This window comes from Phaethon lepturus, unplaced genomic scaffold (genome assembly GCF_000687285.1).
Source record: "Phaethon lepturus isolate BGI_N335 unplaced genomic scaffold, ASM68728v1 scaffold44208, whole genome shotgun sequence".
In the NCBI taxonomy this organism is placed as follows: Eukaryota; Metazoa; Chordata; class Aves; order Phaethontiformes; family Phaethontidae; genus Phaethon; species Phaethon lepturus.
The window spans coordinates 1-18,554 of record NW_010556292.1 but is presented as its reverse complement, the minus strand read 5'-3'; the positions used below and the strand labels follow the sequence as shown (position 1 = coordinate 18,554).

At 39.6% G+C, this 18,554-nt stretch overlaps 2 protein-coding genes across 2 annotated transcripts; one reads left to right on the top strand and one right to left on the bottom strand.

Moving 5' to 3' along the window:
• Window positions 1–2,402: 2,402 nt before the first annotated feature.
• On the top strand, window positions 2,403–12,108 carry ACSM3 (acyl-CoA synthetase medium-chain family member 3). Its single transcript, XM_010292431.1, is given in 14 exon segments — window positions 2,403–2,615; window positions 4,049–4,259; window positions 4,995–5,202; window positions 5,440–5,583; window positions 6,423–6,534; window positions 6,537–6,590; window positions 7,558–7,637; window positions 8,376–8,499; window positions 9,021–9,101; window positions 9,754–9,891; window positions 10,953–11,080; window positions 11,197–11,296; window positions 11,744–11,863; window positions 12,022–12,108. Coding segments are annotated over 14 exon segments (1,800 nt in total).
• A 1,598-nt stretch (window positions 12,109–13,706) lies between these two features.
• Window positions 13,707–18,350, bottom strand: ERI2 (ERI1 exoribonuclease family member 2; the record flags this gene model as incomplete). Its single annotated transcript, XM_010292432.1, has 6 exons — window positions 13,707–15,003; window positions 15,224–15,350; window positions 16,036–16,117; window positions 17,251–17,351; window positions 17,917–18,073; window positions 18,223–18,350. Coding segments are annotated over 6 exons (1,892 nt in total), but the record flags the coding sequence as incomplete, so codon positions are not given.
• Window positions 18,351–18,554: the final 204 nt, after the last annotated feature.

The following is an 18,554-nucleotide window of genomic DNA, read 5'->3' as shown; positions in this document are numbered from 1 at the left end:
TCTTGTAGACGGGCGTCAGATTGGCAAGCCTAATGTTCATACCTCCTCTGGGGTGATGTAATCTTCTGGGCAGGGAATCCCTTTAAGGCTGTTCCTTTGCCTTTCCTCCAGGAGGATTTCATCACATGCGTTTCAAAGAGCTGTTTAAAATGTCGTTACTGCAGACTTGACTGTAGGTCTCCCTTTACTGCTAGGCAGAGAGCAGCTTTGTTGTTTGGGTGAATCTGTTTTGAATGAGTTTCTTTCTGCTGCAGTGAACATTTCAGGGAGCTGATTAAGATCTCCTTTGAGTGTGCTGTTTACAAACAGATGTGCACAGAACCCCAGGAGGGAGTTCTGGCAAGAGTACAGGACCTAGGTGCCAGGAAAGACCACAGCATCACCCTCACCGATCAGCACCCAGACTCCTGTTCTGCTCCAAAGATGTAGATGGATGTTAGCAATCTCTCTGCTGACCTTAGAGCCATGGTTTGAGGATGGAGATACAGGAGGAGCTATTTAGGGCTCTGGCAGCCAAACTCCTATGAACCTTAATGCCTCAATTCAAGCTACAGCCGTCACTACTCTCTAGTGAGTGATATCCTCGCAGGAGAGGCTGAAGGTAGAGGCATGCACCAGTGCCACAGCCGTGCCCACAGTGATGGTGGGCTGTGGCCTAGGTGGCAGAGAGGATGGCACGCATTCCCTCCTGCTTTTCCCATAGGAGCGAAGCAGAGGCAGCAGCAGTCCTGGAGCACCTCATAATTGTGTGCTCTCTGAACATGAGGCAGAGCCCTTACAAAACTTCACAAGTCACCAGGTATTAACAGAGCTGGTCCAGGCACCGGCTGCAACATCCCAGGAATCACTACTCACTGCTGTCATGGCTGAGCTGCTGCGGTTATGTGAGAAGCCCCAAGCTACCCTCTGAGCAGCGTAGTTGCAAAGCCAATTGCAATGCTGTTGCTCCTGAGTTGCCCCAACCAGAGCATAACAGTTGTAATTTGGCTGTGGCAAGGTCTTACGGCTGTGCTCCTCCATGGGGCTGGTGGGTGGGGAGAGGAAAAGGAAAGAGGAGAGATTTGTGACTCACACTTTCCACCTCCACTCTGAGCTCTGCAGAAACCTATCAGCTCTTCTGGCTGCGCTGGACTTGGCTGCCCCTTGTGCGAGTCCGAAGTACATGTAAGGAACACAAGAGTTGGTCGCTGGACACAATAACGGTGCAAGAGTGGGCACACGGCCGGGAGTGTGACATCTGTGTAAGGAGTCAAAGCTGTGACACATCCCAGCTTGGAGTGGCTCTGCTTCGGTGCAAGGCAGAGAGGCAGTTAAGTTGGGATTGACAGCCTTTTGAGACAAGGTAACTGACCCTCCACCCACCCCTGCAAGCTGCTGGCCAAGACATTTTCTGGTGCTGGAGCAGTGCTGATTTCCCTCTGTCTGTCCACATTTGCTCTTCTCCCCGTCCCTGTCTGTGTTTCATTTGGTTGTATTTCTCCCCCGTGTTTGTCATGTGCAGACTGAATGTTACAGATCCAAAAAATGTCCCTTTGCTTCACTAAATCACTAAAATCACATGATTTTACAGCTGGATGGTTATTAATTCCATAAGGACCTTGCAGTGTTTATAGTATTTTGTAAATAAAAGATAATTGACAATGCATGAAAATAATGACTTTGGAGGTTTCAGACCTCTTGCTAAGTTGACTGTTTTTGAGAAGTAAAGCATTGCATTTTGGATCCGTTTTTTGGCAGTCTTTTAAAGTTTCCTTGTCTCTTAAAGTGACATTTTTGCTGACTGCACATCAAAATAATGTTTAAAACATCAATACTTAGAATCTTTTCAGGGCTTTGCTCATTTCATTCCTGGTAACCAATATATTCCTAGCACTGATAAACTGGAAACACTGTAAATATCTTTGTACTGTGGTCAGCCAGTAATTAATGCACGGTTGCTGGATTATCTGTGCAACATCTTGGTCCATGCTGTTGTTATTGTCAGTCAGTAGCAGTAATTTCACTTACAGAACTCAGAGTTGAAGTGCTTGGGTAGCGTTCAGTCCCTCTCTGCTGTATAAGGCAACTGAAATGTGATCTACAAGATTAGCGAGGCTTGTGGGAAGGGAAGGAACATGAATTATAGGAAAGCTGACACAGTGACAGGGCTGAGCACAGCTGACTGAATGCAGGCTCAGGATCTCAGCTGCATGATGGTCACTGGAGAGCAGGGGCTAGACAGTGACCGAACTGGAACTGTCCTCAGCTGTGACTCCAATTAGCGGTTGGGATTGTTGCTCCAGTGTATCCCACTGTGTAGCAGTAAAAGCTGTTCTGAAACTGCATGGCTAATACCAGGTTTGTATCTGTACTGTAGCATTTCTTGGAGAGATAATCAGTAAGGAATAACTTTGAAGAGACTAATGGCTCTTGCTGCTGTGCATTTTTTACTGAAGACCCCAAGTGCTATGTCCCTGCGGGCTCCTCTGCGAAGATTTCTTCAACTTCGCAGCCGGTGCTACCCCGTTCATGCCCCTTTGAGTTACGAAGCCATAAAACAACAGTACAGACCAGAGGTGCCAGAGTACTTTAACTTTGCAAGAGATGTGCTGGACAGATGGACTGAACTGGAAAAGGTAACAGTTGCTTGGTTTCTCTGACACGGAAGTATTTAATGCTGGTCATTAATGCTGAGTATCTGACAAATCCAATAACCAAGACACTGGGGTTATGTTCTGATTATAATCTTGTGATCATCTCATGCAGTTTGAACCTGTAGATCCCTTAGGTCGCACGCTATCCTGTCCACGAGTCCATATAGTTCTTTCCTTTAATCAGTAACTCCAGAGGGATTGAATGTGAGTAAACAGGTGCCTCATGAAAGAGACTCTGAACTGAATCACTCTAAACCTCGCATCAGTTCCCCCATCAGCTGTGACATGCACCCTACCAAGGTGTGCCAGGGAAATTGCTTGACGTCTGTGTGTTCCATTGCCTGCCTGTAAAACTAGTAATAAATACAGTGTAATGTCAGTCCTCACCCACCTATCCCAAATGTGAAATCTTTTGCATCAGGGACTTGGAATCTGCAAAACTGAATAACTTTGAACCCCAAACCAGACAAGAGCTCTATGCAAGGAAAGGGAATATAGAAGAACACATGAAGTATAGGTCTATCACCTTTCTTACTACATAGATCTGCTCTGTATGGATGTAAGACTGGCTTTGCAGGCTCTGGCTGTTCATAATGAGGGGCTAATTGCAGGTCTGTCCAGCCTGGCAGCAAGAACAGAGCAGGGGTATCACCTGTCTGACACAATTGTTCCTTTTGCAGGAAAAACAGGTTTCAGCAGACTGTAAACAGAGCAAGGAACAGCCTCTGCAGAAGAGGTTTTGCCCTTTGAAGTGCACAGAAAAAATCTGCTCCCCTGAAAATGGACCTTAGTTTTATTGTACCTTCAAATAGATAACAAGGTGTCATATTCTTGTTGCCCCAACGAATTTTTTGCTCAGGAAGTGACTTAATACATGGCTACTGCTAAATGCGTTTGCCTCCTTTAGAGTGCTTTGTGTACATACATTTCAAGTATCTTTTCACACATCAGCTAGGTGAGACATTGATTAAAGCTCACACCATATGGGCCTATGCTTTTGAAACTTTGATTTAATTTTCAGAGGTACCAAACAGGCCTAGTTCCAGATGAAGTTGAAAATTATCTCTGTGGGCTCAGGAGACTCTGGGGCACATCCCAGAGGTACCCACGTTTATCAGCTGGTTTGTTGGCATGACCTGAACCAAAAAGATTCCTCTTTCTCTGTGCTCATTACTATAAAACTCTTCAGAATGTCAGATGAAGAACTCAGGCAAAGAATACAAATTTAGTTTCCTAAATGACATTTATAGGCTGTTCTTTCTAAGGGAGAGTTCTCATTTGGAGTCAGTGACAAATTTCTGTTGCATCCCCAGGTTTCTCCAGCGCTGAATAAGTGATGAATGCTTTTCTTCCTCAAACTTAAGGCAGTGTGTTTCTAAAATGAAGCATTTGTACTGTACCCTGTTGTTCTATAGGAGGGAAAAAAGTCTAAAAACCCCGCATTATGGTGGGTAGATGGTGCCGGAGGAGAGGTGAAGTGGAGCTTTGAGGAGCTGGGAGTGCTGTCCAGGAAAGTGGCAAATGTACTCTCTGATGCCTGCCGTCTGCAACAGGGAGACAGAGTTATTCTGATTCTGCCCCGGATCCCGGAGTGGTGGCTGGTGAATGTGGCTTGCATGAGAACGGGTTAGTAAAAGCATAGAAATGGTATATAGGTACAGAAATCGTGACTTAAACCAATCCTTGCTATTTAATGCACTCAGAACTATCAGCATGCTAATGAGGATGAACTAGTGTCGTGCTGGTCAAAAACACTCTTCGTGCCAAGTTTTTTCTTCATGGTACTTTTAGGACTTTTGCGTATGCTCTAGCTGTTAAGAAAACCCCATGAGTCCATGTGCCTCTCTCATTTACCTCTTTCCAGCGCTTGTGACACATCACAAATGTACTCTCTTGCTAACTTGCAGTGAAATTAGCCCACACTTTACAAAGTGTTTCACATGTTTCCCTGTGGGATCTGTTAAATACTCAGCTTTCCAGTATTTACAACCCAGAATGTCTTGGTGCCTCACAAACACCAGCAGTATACCTTGTAAGGCCACGGCTATGTTTACCAGTAAAGAAGTCAAGTCCAGAGACATGGCATGTTCCAGAGGCGGTGTTTTCAGAGCAAGGGAAGTTATTGTGTTGATTGCTTTTGGTGTCCCGTGATCAACCTAGTATTTGCTAACTTGTGCTAGTCTTCACATAGCATTTAATCCGTCAAAGAAATGGGCATATTTACAAACGTAGGGCTAAGTCCTGCTTTTAGTACAGCCCTGTCCCACTCAAAAGAATAAAGTAAGCTGAAGATTGCTTGTAGGCACAAGTGTTATTCTTAAATGTTGAGACTGTTTTTCCATTCCCCTTTCTTCCCTTTAGGAACTGTCCCGATTCCTGGCACACAGCAATTGACAGAGAAGGACATTCTCCATCGGCTACAGAAATCCAAGGCAAAATGTATCATCACTGATGAATCTGTGGCACCAGCTGTAGACTCAGTTGGGGCTCAATGCCAGTCTTTGAAATTCAAGTTGCTTGTGTCGGAGGGCCACAGAGAAGGATGGCTGAACTTTAAACATCTCCTGAAGTGAGTAAATATCGCTGTGAAAGCACCACCAACAATAATGAAAGAAAAGCACAGTGATTTGTTTTGAATAGGAAATGTTGGCACATGCCAATATATTTTCACCTTTTTAGGACTGCACAGTGGAAAAATACCAATGTTTATGACACTTGTGATTGCTACAGTTCGTTTGGTTAAATATGTCAAAAAATGTGTGTCACACGTTCAAATCACTTTATTCATAATTTTGCTTATTTTAAGAAATGCTTCTTCCGATCATGACTGTGTGACCACAAAGTGTCAAGATCCAATAGCCATCTATTTTACCAGTGGAACTACAGGATCTCCAAAAATGACGGAACATTCCCACAGCAGCTATGGTATTGGCCTCACAGTAAGTGGAAGGTAAAGATACCACTTTAAAACAGACATATTTCTTCAGCTGGTCACATAGCAGAAGGAAAAGAAACACAAGATTTTTACCAGAAGCTATTGTTTCAATAGTTTAAAAACCAGCAGTTGTTTTACATACCAAAAAGTGGGTTGGTTTGTTTCCATGAAACAAGGCAGTTTGAGTCCAGCTGCCTTAGTGTATAAAGAATGTAGCAGTCATATAGTCAATAATTTATTTTTTAACATTTTCTTTAACTTTTGGTAAATTCTTCATTATGTATAGTTAATAGGTTGCCCATGAACTGAACATCAGCACAAGTTTATGAAGTCTGTACCACAAAAGGGGAAAAAAAAGTGAGCCTGTTAGGCTTCTGAATTAATGTGTGTCTGGATTAGACACAGCTCCTGCAGGAACAAAATGCTGATAGTTCAGAATCTTTAAGTTTATAAAGCAATGTTGTTTATAAAATTGATGTGGCACTGCACTTCACTCTAACAAGCAAATACCAAAGCAGTAAGTAAACAAAAAAAACCCCTCATCCCTAAAAATGAGTTCAGCAACTCAGCAACCACAGCAATCTCATACATATTCATACATCATGTTCTGAAGTGGTGGTAGCTTGTCCATCAGCATGATTTTTCCCTTAGAAAAATGCAACATCAGTCTATCCTGATGACATCCTCACTGTGCTGTGACTTACTGCTACTCAGAAATTCAGCCTTTTCTAATTGCCATTTACCCAAGACAACCAGTGATGGATTTGCTTCACTGGTACATCTCTTGTTGATATTTTAATATTTGCCTTATTCCTGCCAAACAGAGACTGTGGACCATTTCCTTGTGTTATCAGGTACTGGCTGGACTTGACTTCCTCAGATATATTTTGGAGTACATCAGACACGGGCTGGGCAAAGTCTGCTTTGACCAGTATTTTTTCATCATGGATTCAAGGGGCACATAAGATGCCACATAATTTGCACATAAGATGCCACACTTCGACCCAAGCGTTGTCTTTGAGGTAAGTGAGGAGAGCCCAGCAACAAACAGCACCGTTCTCTTTGGCTGGTCTTGCCCAGGTTTTCATTTCCCCTGGCACTGCACAAGGCGCAGAACACAACGCAGCTATAACTTTCACCAGATGGTAACCAACCGATCAGTTAAGTAGTGAGTGCTGCAAATGCGCACCCTAAAAAAAGAGCATATTTGACATCCAAAGAGTTTCATCATATACTTTGCTGAAACCGGATTTGACTGCGCAAACCTGCAAACATTCATCATTAGGCCTAAAAGTGAAGTACACAAGAAGTTGTTCTGGGATTTGTGGAGCACTTTGATGGTGTTACTAAAATGAGTGACAATAACAGATGAATGAGAATTTTGGTTGCCTGCACCGTGTAATTCAACGTTAAGGAGTGCAGAGGCAGCAAGTTTGAATTTCTTTAACAAAAGGCACTGACATTATATTCTCTTACATCCTCCACACACAACTTTTCATCATTTGAAAAACACCACCATGTTTCATTTTGCATGGAATGACTTTATCATCATATCCGTGTTAATTAGATGGCTGGAAATTGCAAGTTAATAGTAAGGTGTGTTGAAGAACACTGCCAGTTGTAACACCTACAGAGCATCTAAAAAGGTAACCTTATGGTTTCACTTGTTTTCTACTTAAATTGCAATTATGAAGAAATTCTGCAAGAGAAACTGCAAAGCTTTCAAGAGCAAAAAACTTTGGTCTGCTGAACTAGTTGTAAAATTATGTAGATTCTTTTGAAGTTTTGAAGAAGGAACTAATTAAATGTAACTGCTATGTGTTGGTGTTGGCAAGTATAGAGCTAACTGCTTTTAGGACACAACATTTTGTTCATGTGTTTCATAAGCTGGATGCAGAAATCATAATATTATCTCTCATAATGAAGACGAGACTTCACAGGTTTCAGTATATTGGCAACATTTGGTTTTTTTTATTCTAAACTCTCTAGAGTCTGTCAAGATTTCCCATAACCGTCTTCTGTTCTCCTCCAACGGCCTATCGAATGTTTGTGCAACATAAACCATGCAGGTAAGCAAAACCAGAGTATCCTTGTTGGTGTATTTGATCAAAACAGTAGACCAAAATGCTCATCTCACCTTGATTTTATTCCAAGTTTACAATGGCGTAACAGTAACACCACTCATGTATTTCTCAACATTTTGAATCTTAAGTATTAGGAACAAAGTCAGAATAAAGATTTAGGGATAGCTTAACCATCTCAGATTTCATAAATTACAGTGATCTTGTGTAAGACTTTGAAAAGCAGCTTAGCTGAGGATGTATTAGGATATCAAGATTAATGTTAGCTTCAGAAGTGCTTTTATAATCACATTCCCCCTCCATTTGTTTTTCCACTTGTTCCTCCAATACTATAAGCTACAGGAAATGTGTGTGTCAGCACAGCTTGGTGAAATGTATGAAAGACTGTTTGGCCTCATTTAACTCTTCTGTGAGCTTTTATTGTCATTAGGGTTGAACTTTGTTACTCCTCTTCAGTTTAGACCCCAGATCAGATTCTAGGGGTAGAAATAGTATATTGATCATTAGATTTTCTAAAATAATACAGAAGTCAACCAGCAGGATTTTATTTGCATTTTCTTCAGATTTTTTTTTTTGTTTAACACTACACAGTTGAAATGGAATGAATAGGACTCAGTAAAAATTTTGCGTTTATGTAGAAAGGACCCCACTATACAGGAATGCAGTAGTGAACGGGACATAGCAGATAGATGACTGCGAATTATTTGTTTTCTCTTTCCCTCTAAGCTATACATTCAAAAGCCTGCGGCACTGTGTGAGTGCTGGGGAGCCAATCAACCCTGACGTGATAGAAGAATGGAAAGCACAGACTGGGCTGGATATTCATGAAGGCTATGGACAGACAGAAACAGTATGTTCTGCTTTACAAATGTAAAAATGTATGCTTTACAGATACAGCAATAAATTCCATTCAGGTTGCCAAGAAAAAGGGCTTAAAATTATTATACATAGTTACGACTTTTAGGCGAAAAGTCAATTGCAGTAAGCTACACTGGAAAAATGTAGGTTTGTAAGTCACAGAAAAATCATAACAGCTTCACCCAAATCTACGGACTGTTTTTCGCTCCTGTGGGCTTTGGATTGGGAACTAACAAAATGGCTATATTTCTCATTACAGCATCCCAAATTCTTCTTTCGAATCTATCTTTAGAGCACTCACGTTATTTGGAGCTGTGGGCGTGATCTGATCAGGGGCATAGGTTATTTCTAGAAGTTTAATCATTGGATGTATGATTGTAATGAAGACAATTAGTATTTTTTATAGAAATACACAATATTAGCTGAGTATTTTAAACCTAAGCTAAAGACTGAATATACAAGCCACAGTTTAATTTAAAAAAAACCGCCCAAACCCAACAACACTTGTTACAGGTGCTGATCTGTGGAAATTTTAAGGGAATGAAAATCAAACCTGGCTCCATGGGAAAGCCATCTCCAGGGTATGATGTCAAGGTATCTGGTGACTCAGTCTCTCTCTCTTGCATAATCACTTTCCATTAAAGAGTTTTGAAAGCTCTAACACAGAGTTGTATCATCATTCAGCATGAAATGAAAATGAAATGAATGAGTGAAGAAAAGCATGTTACTGCCCTAAACTGAGCATGAAAAATAAGCAATTGGACTTCCCTATTGCACTGTCCTCACCAACATAGATGACAACCCACTGCTAACTGACAGATATCAAACTTTAAGGCAATGATAGAAAGTAAACTGCTGAGTTAAGGAGTGGGAGTGAATGTTGTTTTCTGGTGATAATAAAGCTGCTGAAGCAGATTCTAGCACCAGATCAATTCGCAATATGGGTTAAGATTTTTAGTATCTTTCTTTCAGTTCTTAAATTTTCTCACCTCAGTACTTATGATCCTCCCTGAGGTCTTAATGACTTCATTGTATGTTTGTATAGTACTTGGCATTCCTCAGATAAAAGACATAGTGCAAAGTATAACGGATTAGTAATAATTAGTTGTCCCCTACTGCTCCAAATCATTTTCCAATTTAAAAAAAACCTTTGGTTATGTATTTTAAATGCACACCAAGATTCTATACTCTTAATGCTTTTTAATTTGTCTCCAAGATAATAAAAATGTGTTTTGTTTGTTTTTAGATTATAGATGAAAATAATAATATTCTGCCTCCTGGAAAAGAAGGAGATATTGCCATCAGAGTAAAACCTACAAGATCGCTTTTTCTTTTCACTTACGCTATGCTGTAAGAATATTTCTACAGTTAAAGTAGATATTCTGTTAAATCTCTATTACAAGGAATCTGATGCCCCATTTCATTTACGTATACTCTGTTTAGTGGTCTGAAAACCTGTGGGGAGGAAAGAGGGATTTCCATTTTTTTCCTGCAGATGCTTGGTCTACTTATACAACAATTAGGTGTTCAGTAAGATTGTCCTGCTTAGCAAGTTGAAATCCACTTTCTTTTGATTGTTATTTTCTTAATATGAAGGGAAATGTTTGACGGACTCCCCTAGTCCCAAAATACTGTTTGGCCTAAGAGCTAGAGCCCCCATCTGGGCAGTTGAGACACTGATCAAATCCCTTCTCTCCAGATTTGAGCTTCATGGAGTGTTTCACACACGGCAAAATTTTTTAATTTTTTTTTTCCATGTTGGTTAGAATTTTCAGTCCAACAACCGGTAAAACAAATACATAGCGCTTTCTGTTCTGACACCAGCAAACCTTATTAAATTTTATGGACAATGTCAGCCTATAATTAAGTCTTCTGAGCAGTACTAAGCGTGTGGGAAAAGAACACCTTTTCTAGGTGTACTGCCTCAAAAAATTCTTGCAGAAGTCAGTTATATTTGCTCTAGAAAGAGTGCTTATTAGTTGCACTGTGCTGAGCCAAAACTTTTCTGGGGGTGAAAAAAAAAATCTCAGGATAATAAGAGATGCTAGAAATACCAAGAAAAAAACATTAAAGGATAATCACCTAAAATCACCAATCTCCGTTACATAAGCTTACCTATTTTTGCAACCTTCATTGGTTCCTAAACCCGTGGTGCATATTATATTATGATTTAAAATTTTAAGTCGGTCACAAATAGTGAAAATTTATTCATTTATTGCAATTTATAAATTTTATGTCTAGTTTTGTAGCTTAGTAATGGTGAATTAATAATTCTCTATTACTAATGTCCCACTTGAACCTGATGCACATGACCACAGTATGGTCTGAAAAGCTGAAATATTTGAATATTTGACTGCACCCTAACTTATGTGCTTATTATGTTAGAATGCAATTTCATCTATTTTTCAGTTATTTTCAAATAAAATGCAATTTAATATTTCCTAGGATGATCCAGAGAAAACAGAGGCAACAATACGTGGGGACTTTTATGTGACTGGAGACAGGGGGATTATGGATGAGGGTGGATACTTCTGGTTTGTTGGAAGAGCTGATGATGTCATTAATTCTGCTGGGTAATTTAAGACTGATTAACAATAAATCATTAAACTCTAATAACACAGATGATTCAGATGTTGTTATGCTTATGTGTTATCAAATACAACTAAAAGCCCTTTCCTCTGTTTTAAAGATACCGTATTGGACCATTTGAAGTAGAGAGTGCTCTCATAGAGCATCCTGCAGTGGTGGAATCAGCAGTTGTCAGCAGTCCAGACCCCATCAGAGGAGAGGTGAAGTTAAACAAGCTTATATATTTAAGTAGCTTTGTGCATGCCAGAGCTAATAAAGCCCAACTTCCAAGGGATTTGTCTATCCAGGGATTTTGTTTTTTCTTTTTTAAATTAAAACTAAATAAGTCAGTGTTTCTACTCTTACCAGACACCAGAGAATCCACATAGGACAAAAATGACCAAGGTAATTGCCTCAAATCCAAGATAACAAAAGCACCATTTGAAGCTTTCCCTGTCATTCAAATACTTACAGTTTTTCATCTTTATTAAATGTATATAAACTGCCTGCAAAGTCCAGACCTATAATGAGCACCCACAGGCTTTGGCAAAGCTTTCTAAACATCACTCTGCAGTTTGTAAGCAAATGTTTGGTTAAAGTTTTGAATCTTACTGTTGTGTAATACTGTTTCATTGGCATTTAAACCATTGCGGCTATAACTTCTTTAGGTGGTGAAAGCCTTTGTTGTTTTAACATCTGACTATGCTTCACGTGATCCGGGAAAAATGATGAAAGAGCTACAAGACCATGTTAAGAAAGTTACTGCTCCATACAAGTACCCTAGGAAGGTGAGTGCTCCAATACCCAAATAATTTTCACTGCCATAAGACAGGGGCTGTTAACTGTTATGTGGTTTATAAGCCTATGCCACTGAGGTTAAGAAAAAGTAAAAACTGAGGTAGAATGTATCTTATTTTGAATTGCAATTTCCTCTGTTTCCCAATAGATGGAGTTTGTTCAACAGTTGCCACAAACTATTAGTGGGAAGATCAGAAGAAATGAACTGCGCCAGAAGGAGTGGAGAAAAGATTAGAATTACTTGTTGTTTTTTCATGGGATTTTTTACAAATTAAGGTATTTCAGATTTACACAGTAACATAAAAGGCAGTATATTATGTCCTTCTTAGTTTAAGTTTGAATAAATTATTGCAGCCTTTCGGTACTTAAAGGAGGCTTATAAGAAAGATGGAATCAGACTTTGCAGCAGGTCCTGTAGCAATAGGACAAGGGGTAATGGTTTTAAACTAAAAGAGGGCAGATTTCAACTAGATATAAGGAAGATGTTTTTCACAATCAGGGTGGTGAAACACTGGCACAGGTTGCCCAGAGAGGTGGCAGATGCCCCATCCCTGGAAACACTCAAGGCCAGGTTGGACGGGGCTCTGAGCAACCTGATCGAGTTGAAGATGTCCCTGCTCGCTGCAGGGGGGTTGGACTAGATGGCCTTTAAAGGTCCCTTCCAACCCAAACTATTCCATGATTCGACAATCATGATTCCATGATTCGTGTCCAGAGAAGGGCAACGAAGCTGGTGAGGGGTCTGGAGCACAAGTCTTATGAGGAGCGGCTGAGGGAACTGGGGTTGTTTAGTCTGGAGAAGAGAAGGCTGAGAGGAGACCTTATCGCTCTATACAACTACCTGAAAGGGGGTTGTGGCGACGAGGGCGTTGGCCTCTTCTCCCAAGTAACTAGCGATAGGACAAGAGGAAATGGCTTCAAGTTGCGCCAGGGGAGGTTTAGATTGGATATTAGGAAAAATTTCTTCACTGAGAGGGTGGTCAGGTATTGGAACAGGCTGCCCAGGGAGGTGGTGGAGTCGCCATCTCTGGAAGTGTTCAAGAAACGTGTGGATGTGGTGCTTCAGGACATGGTCTAGGGGACATGGTGGCGCTGGATTAATGGTTGGACTTGATGATCTTGAAGGTCCTTTCCAACCTAGTGTTTCTGTGATTTCTGTGATTTCTGTGACAAAATTCTTACCTGATTCCCAGCATTTGGCTGTGCAGGTGCTACACTAATAGCTAAAATTACAAAAGCAGACAGACTGGTACAAATGAAAAGGGAAACTCATGGAGTCAAGAGCACAATAGGTGATGTGCATTAAATAAAGTATTTAATGGAGTGTCACCAGCTTTTCGTCTTTATTGTTACTTAATTTAAAGGATAAAAAAACAGTAAGTTTAAGAGAACACTATTGCTTCAGGAAGCACTTTTGGGAAGTGCAAGAACTTCTAAATACATTTTTTAAAGTTAGTTATCATAACAAGTATGTTTAGAAAAAAGTGTAAATCATTAAAATATTCTTTAAGGACTGGACTAGTAAATTTAAATTTAAAATACATGATAAAGCAGAAATTTCAGATTTGTAGCAACAGCTGCTCATACTTTAATTTTAGTACTTAGTATTTTTATTTGTTCTCTCGCACTTCATTAACAAGATACTTTATGATATTGCTATTTTTGTATGCTTGAGCAATTTCCATTTCTATCTATGTTAAGATATCTGCTATCAAGCAGTGTCATTTTTGTCCCATTCTCAGAACATATATTTGACATAATTTGACTATCCTGATTATATTAAGCATGATCAATGTAATGAGTTTAAGATTTGGACAAAAAAATTATCAACTTTCAAGTTCTCATAGAGGGTCTAAGACACAAATATTTTTTGTTGGAAGAATTTCCTAAATTACTAGCGTAAGACCCAAGAGAGGTCAAAGCATCTGCATTCAGGGTAAGACCATTAGATTTGTCTTTTAGAAGTGCATATTCCCACTTGAAGTATCCACAACCTTTCTTACTACCTTCATGCTTGCCAACAGGACAACAAAAAAATGCTTTGCCATGATTTGGACCAGCATTTGACACATGCAGTTTTTTAGCTCTTCGACCACAATTACACAGAGGGGGAGTTGGTTTTCCATTTTTTACAGCTCTTACAGACAGATTCAAATTGACTGTGGAGTTCAGAATGGCAGGAGATGCTTTGGGCAAATTTGAACTTCTTAAAGGAAAGGAATGATCAGAAGATGCCATTTTGTCTTGATATATAGCAAAAGACTGTTTTTTTGCTGGTGGAAATGTTTTTGGACTAGTTGGCTTTCTTTTAGGAACCTCTGAAGGAGTAGAATAATTTCCAGTTAATGCAGATTGTGCTGAAGCAGCATTTACCTTTGCAGATGGTAACTTAAAAGCTGCAAAATTTGAAGTCTGCCTTTGTACTGTCCCTACATTATAGATAGTAGTATCAGGACTTTTGTAAATGATAGATTTCAGAGGTTCCACAGGTACTATGGTTTTCTCCAAACTCTGATTATCTGAACTCATGACAGCCGATTGTTTCAGAATTGTTTTCTCTTCAAACACTGTTAAAACATCAGTACTCGAGTCATCTTTGACTTGAACACAGTCTGAATTTTGTTCATATTGAGATTCTGGTATTAAAGCGACATCTTCCCAGTCAGTCAGCAGAGATAAGCAATCAGAACTAGTACTGACATCTTCATTGGAGATACTAACTGAGGCGATAGTAGTGGCGACAAGCACTAGTCCTGGTGGGTGTACTGGAGATCTAGTACAGCTAGATCTGGCTATACTCAGAGGTTGCCCTTTGTTCAATCCTTGCTCAATGCCTGTTGACACAGTACTGTGAGATTGCTGTGCCTGCTCAAGAGGAACAGGCAATCTGCCAGTGGATGCTGTTAAAGAGCTTCGGGCTTGAGCATGTAACTCTGTCCTTGAGCTGCTGCTAGGTACGATGTGGACATCTGCAGAAGAACCAATGCAAGTGGTCTGTTGTTCTTCAGTTTGTACATTAGAATTTATCTGAATCCCAGCGACACACTTGTGGTTTTTCTCGGCCAGAGAATTTATTTCACAAGTTCCATCTCTAAATGTTTCAGGTCTACTGTTACTTTCCTGTGGAGTCCTGTCAGTGAAGTTTGTAGTCAGTGTTCTGGAAATTAAATTACTCTTTGCCTAGAGAGTCCATAAACAAAAGGAGATTTTAGAAAGAATACTCAGAAGTTTTAGGAATCAATGCACAAAATTAGTAAGCGTATCAGCCTAGGGATGTTCTGTTCAATTCATAGTCAAGATGCTGGGTTTATTATTTGAATAGCTCACCTTTCATCTGTATTCCAGGCTACAAAGCAAGTAGAAGGAAAGATAAGAAGTAGTTACTAACCTTATCCAAAGATTTAGTAACCTTCAGCACACATCCATCACAAATCAGCCTCCAAGCAAGACGGGCAGTATTCCGAGAATCATCCAAACCTTCAAAAGTATGGTTATATTAATTTTTTTTTTTTTCAAACTACTACTGGGGATATAGTTCTTATTAGGGGAAAAATGTAATCTAGGCAAGCCTTACATAAGTGACAGGGTTTCACAGAACTCTGACACATAGTTACCTAGTTCAAAAAAGGGAAGCAGAAGTAAAAAATTCAAGAAAATTCCCTGTGCTGAAACACCTGAAGGACTAACCCATCGAGCTGAATATATCCACATACCCATATATCCACAATTTTTTAAATCCTTGCTCTGTTTAATATTATTAGTCGTGTAGTAGAAATCATATTGTGCTGCTATTCTCTACACTAATATGCTGTCCAGAGCTATCGGGTAAAATCAAGTTTTCTTATCCTTCCTCCACCTCTTTTCTTTTGTGCCCTAGCAATTCAGAGATTGATCTTGTTGAACATGCACTCAATAGCACTAGGAGAGATTTCAGATATAAAGCATGAGGTTAGAAATAACAAACTCTGGTCTTTGAAGCCTTTCTTGTTTTGATGTTTTTGTTGGACAGAACATTGCATAACCTGGAAATAATAGTTACTATTTAGAGTAATGACTAGCCATTACTAGCTGGTTTAGTTTAGTTAACTACAGCTAAACAGTAGCTATTTAGCTTTAAAAAAAAAAAAGTACATTAAAATGAGGATCATCATATCATACTTACCAGAATGTTCCCGTCCTGCAAAAGCTATCCCCAAATCCTGCAGGGCACCGCTTAGCCCTTTAGGCTTCCTATTATAGAAGGCCTAAGGAAAAAAAATGCAAGTGCTTAACATAAGCATTTCAAAACATCTTCACAGTGAAGTGAAAGCCATTTCAGAAATATCACCTTATGAATAATAAATCTTGCGAGGCAATTGTGTAAGTCAAGTATCTTCATTTTACAGCTGGGATAAATAAGCATAAGACAGTAAGTGACTTACCCTGTAACAAATTGGAATGGAAAGAACAATGAATCCCTTCTCTCAGTCTTAAACTAATCCATTCTGTCTTAGCTCTGCAGTTACTTATTTGCACTTTATGGCTTGCATTGATGAAGGCCTTAACAGCACAGCATTGAAGAATGCAACTATAAATAATATCTTGAGATGTTTAAATTGTTGCATATTGCAAAGGCATGGATATTAATATATTTGGCATAGGTATAATAAATTGTTTTTAAATGAGACAAGACAGTATTGCTACTCATTCCCAGTATCTCATTTGATTACAAGAAAGAGGGAATATTCACGCTGTTTATCTTTAGAGACCTAATTCTGCTGCCTAAGTTAAGAGCCTAAGCTCCAAGTGTCAGGATAGATGGACTCCTGGATCACCCTTTGAAAGTTTCTTTGAGTACACAGGGGAAGGTATGCTGAGCTGCTGTTAGCCCCCAGGTTAGAACTCTGTTGTGGTGTAGACTGTGTAATAAAAATATACATTCATTTTTTTCAGTATTATTCATGCTGTTCAGAATATACTTTCTGGTCCAAGCACAGTTCACATGCTAGACCTGTTAAGTACCTCTAAACAGATGGTGATGACTATTTTCTATGCAGCAGTGTAAGGCAGCAATAAGAGCACGCAAAACCAGGGAAGTTAGGAAGCCAGCAGAGCAAAAGATGTCAGGAAAGGAAAGGCAGCTTGAAAAATTCTCCTAGGACTATCATTCATTTCTCCACAATAATACCAGGTTGTTTTCTGAGTATTAAGATTTCTGTTAAAATTCATACAGTTCTAACAAATGCAATTTGTTATTGAGCAATAACAACACGGAAGGAAAATAAATGGGTTACTCTAGTCACTGGAACATATAATACTTGCTTGTAACTTCAGATACAGTTAGCCTTTGAGATGATAATATGGGTATCAATGTTTCATAGTCTATCAGTCTTCTCACCCTGTATGTTGCTTTGAGATCAATCCAGGAATTGAAAATGTCAGGTTTTCGCAACTGCTTCCTTTTACACTCATACTGCAAGCACACACCCAGGTCCCAGTCTGCACAGAAAAAACCCACAAATAATCCATCACTAAAGAACTGTCCTAAAATCTACATGGCTTAAAATCCACATAAAGGGACATACCCTCAGTATACTAGTAGTATCCTGTACTAGTACTGTACACTTCCTGGACAGGAAGTGTAGGCTAACAGGCTTCATTAGAACAGGCTAACGAAGTCTTTGTACATGAAAGCACTAGGGTTGCTGCAGTGGGACATCAGGATAAGTGAATGCCTGTTGTCAGTAAAGAATGACTTCATGGTGGGTAGAGATCTCAAAGACCTCGTTACATCATTTAGACACACTAAGAATGGTGACACAGTTCACTATATGTAAAGCAGAAAAATGTAATGATGTCAGACGCTGGAGACAAAGATGTAGCGAACACATCAGGATTCAATGGATTTTGTATTTTCAGTCTTATCCCAATATTGCAGATCTTTAATACCGAATAACAGGATTTTGACTTTCTAGAAGTGAAGACACAATCTCACTAGCACCACCAAATGTTCATTTTTTATGTGTAGTATTCTGCAGAAAAGCCAAATGAAAATTTTATTTACCTGTCCAAGTAACAAAGGTACATGGTTTTGCCTCTGAAGTAGAATGACTTGGAATATCTGAACTGAATATAATTTTCTTCTCCTTTTGTATCTTTTGAATCCATTTCAAAAACTGCGATAAACAAATGTTTAGAGGGACCCCTTCATCAACCTGATTCTTTATGGAACAGAACAAGAAATGTATGTGTTAGTATGCACTAAAATTAATTTGAGATGTGTTTCTCTTTAGCTCTTGAAAGGCATGTTTAAAAAAAGTAGTAAATAGCAATTATAACGGTGTAAAATAATACTGAATAGCAACTCTACCTGCGTTATGCCAGTTAGTTCTGTACAAAATTCAGAGAGAATAGGATGCTCCTGAGGCTGGACATACGTGTGAAATTCAGATTCAATCTCTCCTGTTGAAGTGCTCAACAGGACTGCTGGAAATTCAACTGTGACAAAAAAACCAAACAAAAACCGAGCAAAACAAACAAAAAACCCAAACCCAGAAAGGTTAAAGCTGTTCCCAGAAATTACTTCCTTTGCTTTAAACTGGAGTTGAACTCTCCGTAGTTAGAAGGAACATCATGTCATGGAGACGCAACGCGTAAGGCTCCATCCGTCAGCCCCGCCTCCCCGGGCTGCTGCTCGGGGCC